Source organism: Galeopterus variegatus, unplaced genomic scaffold (assembly GCF_000696425.1).
Source record: "Galeopterus variegatus unplaced genomic scaffold, G_variegatus-3.0.2 Scaffold154, whole genome shotgun sequence".
NCBI lineage: Eukaryota > Metazoa > Chordata > Mammalia > Dermoptera > Cynocephalidae > Galeopterus > Galeopterus variegatus.
Window position 1 is genome coordinate 2,187 of NW_007726265.1, and position 6,916 is coordinate 9,102.

Sequence of the window (6,916 nt, forward strand, 5' to 3'; positions counted from 1 at the left end):
TTAGCTGTTCAACCAAAACCCGGAATCATTTTTTATTTTCTCATACTCTGCATATAATCTGCCAGGAAATTCTGTTGTCTCTACCTGTAAAATGTACCCAGGATCTGAACAACTTCTCAGTTACCACCCTGGTCTGCCATCGTATCTCACCTGGATTACTGCAGTAGACTCCCAAATGGTCTTTCAGCTTCTACCCTTGCCTCTAAAGTCTAGTGCCAACCAGTAGCCATAGTGATCTCTCAAAACATAAAACAGATTAGTCATTCTCTGGTTAAGAATCCTAAGCATTATTTAGCTTTATGTTCCAATAATGTTTGCTGGCTGGCTTTATATCTGTTATGTAAGTGTATTTTCTTTCCTAGGATGTGCTTTCTATATGTGTATCCTCAAATATGGAAATAGTCCCTCTAATCTCTTCAAGCCTAGAATAGTTAGGTTTACCTCTCGATATGTTTTCACTACTCCTGGGATGTCGTGAAAAATTGTTGCAATTCCTGGACTCCTGGCCACTCCTACTCCAGTGACAGTGTCTGTCTGTAGAATATTGTCAGCAGAAATCATCCATATCCCGGGTTCACCTAGGAAAAGGCAAGTCTGCAACTTTTTCTATAAATCATTCTAACATTATTCAGACTCCAAATCAGACCATTCAAGCATGCAGATATCTCTTCCCAAAAGGAACATCCAGCTTTGAGGATAAATTTGTTTTCTGAATGTCAGGTTCCCCTTCATATACCATACCAGCAAAATAAAACAAGACCTACTGTCCTTCAGAATCATATGAGCTACTTAGTTGGAGAATGTAACTATTCTCCTTAGGAAAAAGAAAAACTCTTACATAGAGGGATAACTCTCCGATTAAACTTTGTTTAGACCCTGTTAAGGACGAATCTGCTTTGAGCTACTGATTGATGCCAGCAGGAAGACTGCAAGAAAACGCCAACTGGCAGGAGAGAGGATTTGTTTGTTTTGGCTTAAGTCTCAAGGTAGCAAAGGAATGCCAAAGATTGGGTTAGACTACTAACCTACTGATCCTAGCATGTGGCCATTTTGTTTTCCCATCCAAAGTGGTATGGATTTGGGATGCTCCCCAAAATTTCAGAATGAAAGACTGAGGGACAATCCTGGCAAAACCTAGCTAAAGAGAATTAAAAGGTATCTACTTCATTGACAAAAGATTTATGGTCATAGAATGGTAATTCTCATTGTCAGCCTTAAGGCAAGTTTAGCTTACTGGCCCTGGATCACAGGTTAATAATGGTTGCTTGCAAGTCAGTTGTTATAGGATTGGAGGACTTGACCTAGGCTGAATAGAACTAACTCCCTTTGTGTCAAGTCCAAAACATGTAGTTAATGTTAAAGTCAGGTCTAACATTACATCACTTTACCCAGACACATCTATATATAGTTCCCGGAAGAGGTCGCAAAGACAAAGCTACATACCACACCAGCCAATCTTACTTGGATGGATTATTTGGATGTATAAATCCAGGCACTGGACACCACTTTGGGATATGCTATCTGTAAGCCTAAAAAACTCACACACATTTCCTAGCCAAAGACTGATTTTCCCATGACTTTATTTATTTATTTGTGGCTGGCTGGTACAAGGATTGAACCCCAGACCTTGGTGTTATTAGCACCACATTCTAACCAAGTGAGCTAATCAGCCTCCGTGATTTTATTTAACTCAATAGTACTTCTTAGAACAGAAATGCTTTGGGCCAACCCCGTGGCTCACTCAGGAGAGTGCGGCGCTGGGAGTGCCGAGGCCGCGGGTTCGGACCCTATATAGGGATGGCTGGTGTGCTCACTGGCTGAGCGTGGTGCGGGCAACACCAAGCCAAGGGTTACGATCCCTTTACTGGCCACAGGAAAAAAAAAAAAAAAAAGAACAGAAATGCTTTGCTGATCAAGAGTATAGTTTAACTCAGTATAAGGCCGAACCTTACTACAATGATGATATATTAGGAGTTAGGCTTTCAAATGTGCCTAACAAAATAGTGTGCACACGATTGGTTCTTAGAACTAAACTTATTGCTCTTTCCTTCCTTTTATTTTATCCTTTACTATTCTTCAATTTAGTAATTACCCTCCTTCAGAAGCTGGGAATGGAGGAGAAGTACCTTGTACTATCTACATAACATATCATAGAGTTATGTATTCAGTAGGTACTTGGTAAATATTACTGGCTAACTTCTACTTGGCTGGCTACTGAGAAAAATGGGCATTAAGTTGAGAATTATCAGTTCACATGACAAATAATAAAACTCTCAAAAATATTTTCTTCCTCAAAGAGGCCCTCAGACTTTAGATAATTTTAAAAAATCCTCTAAGAGATTAGTTGCTTTCTAATCGTCAGAACTGTCAGTTATTAGGTTGAAAAAGAGAAGTTATACAGACCGTGCTGGTTGACAAGGTGAGTACTGAAGCAGATGACATCTCCAACAAAGGTAAGCTTGGTGTCTGGCTCAATGGCATGCTCTACAGCAACAGGTATATAGTCTGCCATCCCTGGATGTCTTTGGTCCCACAGCCCCACAAGTGTCACCCCTCTGTTCACAGCCTGGGCCATATAAGTATAGTTCCTATTCCGTGGCCCAATAAGCAGCAAGTCGTCTCTGAAAGTAGACATGAAAGGTAGAAATCTCTGAAAAGAGACAATAGTTAGGAAACAGTTCTGGGGGCAGGCTCTATCACAAAGCTTTATATTCAACAGCTCAAAAGTTCATAAGGAATTCCACAACAGTGAGTAAGTAACTATGGGCCAAGGATCAATCCATTACCTGAATATGTATAGTGCCAGTAAGTCTTTAAAAAATTCTTTTTTTCCAGTAAAGCTTTTTGATAATAACACTCCAATTAGCTCCCTGTGGGTCTTTCTGTGAGCTAGGACTTGAGATTCAAAACATCCTGAAATTTTCCTTCACTGACAACTAATATCACTCTTATAACTAAGTCTGTTTTTTTTTTTTTTTAATCTTAATGAAAGAAATAAAGATCAGATTCCAAGTACAGGATGTGAGAGGAATTTATTGGAACTGCTATATAATACCAGCCTAATCTGCAAGCTTTCTACCACAGTGTCAACACCATTCCTTTGACTTCCATACCTGTTCAGAGCCAGATAAAGCTGGGTATTGTGTGTGTGGAATTTCTCTCCGATGCTATTATAAAACTGAACAATTAAGGTGAGAGACATGCCCAAGGGAAAGGCTGATAGGGTCTTTCCTTGAGCTGTGTATAGCTTGGGTTGGCTGCTCATTCGGAGGTATGTTACTGGTGCTACCTGTGGGAGACAAAACCCACCAGTTCAGAGAGGGATGCATTGGAGAAGAGCTGCAACCATATTCTGAGATTTACAATCAATGATAAAAACAGAGTGGTGCTCCTCTTCCATAGGAAATAGTTAACTTTTGATTTGAGATGACTTAAATCAGAGTGAGAAGAAATATGACAGCACAGTAAATGGCTTTTTAATTATTAAAGCTGTGGGAATATAAAGAGAAGCTAGAATCTATTGAGGAAAGGACTGCAATTCATCTATTTTGTACAGGGCGCTCAATATTTACCATCAGATAATTAATTATTTATTCAAATACTACAGATTGTAAATTCACACTGTAAGAGACAGCTGCCACATGGTAAAAGAAGTCCAGCTTTGAATCACAGTTTCATCAATTCATAGCCTCATATAACGATTCTGGATCTTGGATTTCTTATCAGTTAAATGGAGATAATAATGCCAACCTCATAGGGTTTCTGTGGTAGATAAAAGAAATAATATACCTAAAAGGACCAACTTAATGGCTAGAATATAGTAGATGTTTAATGCCTAAAAATTTTTTTTGGGGGGGGGACTTAGACTAACTTACCTCTGAAGTCTCTTTAATTCTAAAATCTTTTATTCTAATAACAAAGCCTAATTTTGATAGAAATAGTTCTATACTCCTCCCACTCAACCCTTTTGCCAAAGCTGCTAAGAAGACAATCATACCAATATGAAGCTAATCCCTTTTATAACAAGGGCTCTAAAGTCCATTTTAATTTGATGGTTTATAACCATGTCAAGATTGGCCCTTTATCTTGCAGGTTCATTTCTGACTTTCAGAAAAGTTTGTAGGTCTTAGAAAAGGAAACCTGCCTCTTTTTTTTTTTTTTTTTTTAAAAAGATGACCAGTAAGGGGATCTTAACCCTTGACTTGGTGTTGTCAGCACCACGCTCACCCAGTGAGCAAACCGGCCATCCCTATATGGGATCCAAACCTGGGGCCTTGGTGTTATCAGCACCGCACTCTCCCGAGTGAGCCACGGGCCAGCCCCGAAATCTGCCTCTTAAGGCCATGGTTTTCCTTTTATTTTTTTTGAATAAGTGCCTGAACTCACCTGAACCCCAGTTATGGTTGTTTGGTTGACTCCAAAAGGTTCTATAGAAGTGACTTCCAACACGGCAGTACCTGCAATGGAACCAGCTTTCAGGAGCCCTTCGCCATCTTCCTCAATGACAGATGAATTAGGGAAACACTTAAGAACACGGGAACTTACAAAGGCGGCTCCTTCCCTAAAGAACAAATGGAGCAAGTGACATCTCTTGGGGGCCTGTCTGACCAGAAAGAAAGGAGTAAAGATTTCCAGGATCACTGTTAGAGGCTATAATCAAGGAAACTGCTAGCCATTCTCCACACTGTGGGCTTACTTGTTCTTCAGGTAAAAGTTGGATTATGCTCATCTCTTTAAAAATCAAATCCTATTACAGATTTATCATTAAAAAATTCAGTCAAAACAATTGAAAACAGGTGTCCATATATTTGTACATGAATGTTCACAGCAGCACTATTCACAATAGCCAAAAGGTAAAAACAACCCAAATGTCCATCAATGGATGAATGGATAAAAAAAATGTGATATATCCATATAATGGAATATTATTTAGTCATATAAAGGAATGGAGTACTGGTATATGCTACAATGTAGATGAGAACAGTATGCTAACTAAAAGAAGCCAACACAAAAAGCCACATACTGTATGATTCCATTTATATGTAGTATCCAGAGTAGTTAATATTGTAGAGACAGAAAGCAGATCAGTGGCTGCCCGGGGCTGGGAGGAGGGGAAGATGGGGAGTACCTGCTGAATGTGCATGGGTTCTCCCTTGGGGGGATGAAAATGTTTGGGAACCAATGGGGGGAACGGATGCAGAATATCATGAATGTACTAAATGTCACTGAATTTTACACTTTAAAATGGCTAGTTTAGGAATGGTCAGTTAGCTCAGTTGGTTAGAGCGTGATGCTGATAACACCAAGGTCCAGGGTTCGATCCCTGTACCAGCCAGCTGCAAAAAATAAAATAAATGGTTAGTTTTACTTTACGTGAATTTCACTTCAACTACAAAAATTATTGGTGGGTTAGAAAATTCACCTAGAAGATAAGTGTAGCTCCTTCTGTATGCAATTTTTTACTGAAGATACTTAAAGTTAGAACATGGCCCTTCCTTCTCCCTTCTTACCTGTTGGTATGGAGTTTGAGCTGAGAATTCATAGGCATCAGAATCTGCTCAGGCTGGCACTCAGGATAGAAAAGTTGAAGTTTTTCAAACACCTATAATGAGAAAATAATGTTTTCCTCATTTCTGGAAAAGACAATTTATGACCTTGACTCACATATTGACTTCAGTATAATCCCAAAGGGATAACATGTTAATAAATGACAACTGCAAATCAACAGTCTGCCTAACTTCTAATTAGTCTAAAATCTTCCACAGTACTCCTTTCCAAAACAAACCAGGCACTTTAAAAAGACATCTACGTATTCTAGAATGTATAACCTAATATTAGCCCTGCTATGACTATGAGGGTCTGGGCATGTAGTTAAAGTATACATTTACCACATCCTCTGTATTATATACATATTAGGTATAAAATAACTGAAATTTATTTTAGCCCTGGTCACCTGAAATGAGATTTGAGAACAAAGAACCTATAAAATTAAATTAGCAAGGGACACCATCCAGGTCTTCTACCTTGTATAGTGATGCTCTTTCTTCTGTCCCACACTGAATCAGAGAACCAAAGCCAAAATAAAGGGAAAAAGAAAAACAAAACAACAACAAAAAATCAGTCCCAAATTCAGAGGTAGAGAAACAATATTGCCCCATACAAATGGTAACTTTTCTTTTGAATCTAAAAACAATAGGGCCGGGCCGGCCCCGTGGCACACTCGGGAGAGTGCGGTGCTGAGCGCCAAGGCCCTGGGTTCGTTCGGATCCTATATAGGGATGGCCCGTGCGCTCACTGGCTGAGTGTGGTGCGGACGGCACCAAGCTGAGGGTTGCAATCCCCTTACTGGTCAAAAAAAAAACAAACAACAAAAACCAATAGGGCCATTTAGCTTTTAGCCGAGAATATTTGTAAAAACTATTTATACCCTTACACCTTTTTTTTTTCAGTTTTATTTTTTTTTATTTTTTAAATTTTATTTTGTCGATATACAATGTGGTTGATTATTGAGGCCCATTACCCTCCCTCCCTCTTCCCTCTGCTCCCTCCCACCCAACAATTTCCTTTCTGTATGCTTCTCGTATCAACTTCAAGGAATTGTAATTGTTATGTCTTCTTCTCCCCCCCCATTTTTTTTTTTTTTTGTGTGTGTGTGTGTGTGAGTTTATTTAATTTTATCTCCCACCAATAAGTGAGAACATGTGGTATTTCTCTTTCTGTGCCTGACTTGTTTCACTTAATGTAATTCTCTCAAGGTCCATCCATGTTGCTGCAAATGGCAGTATTTCATTCTTTTTTATAGCTGAGTAGTATTCCATTGTGTAGATATACCACATTTTCCATATCCACTCATCTGCTGATGGACATTTGGGCTGGTTCCAACTCTTGGCTATTGTAAAGAGTGCTGCGATGAACA

The 6,916-nt window shown here is 39.2% G+C and overlaps 1 protein-coding gene across 1 annotated transcript in view; it reads right to left on the reverse strand.

The window, feature by feature from the left end:
- Positions 1 to 441: 441 nt before the first annotated feature.
- Positions 442 to 6,916, reverse strand: part of NUP210L (nucleoporin 210kDa-like) — a gene marked incomplete at its 3' end in the record, with an annotated part of 101,378 nt that continues 94,903 nt past the window's right edge. The window contains exons 29-33 of the mRNA XM_008592832.1: positions 5,511 to 5,602; positions 4,387 to 4,561; positions 3,114 to 3,289; positions 2,404 to 2,621; positions 442 to 578 (exon numbers count right to left, since the gene is read on the reverse strand). Of these exons, the coding sequence (XP_008591054.1) occupies positions 442 to 578; positions 2,404 to 2,621; positions 3,114 to 3,289; positions 4,387 to 4,561; positions 5,511 to 5,602 (798 nt within the window). The remainder of the gene's footprint in view (positions 579 to 2,403; positions 2,622 to 3,113; positions 3,290 to 4,386; positions 4,562 to 5,510; positions 5,603 to 6,916) is intronic.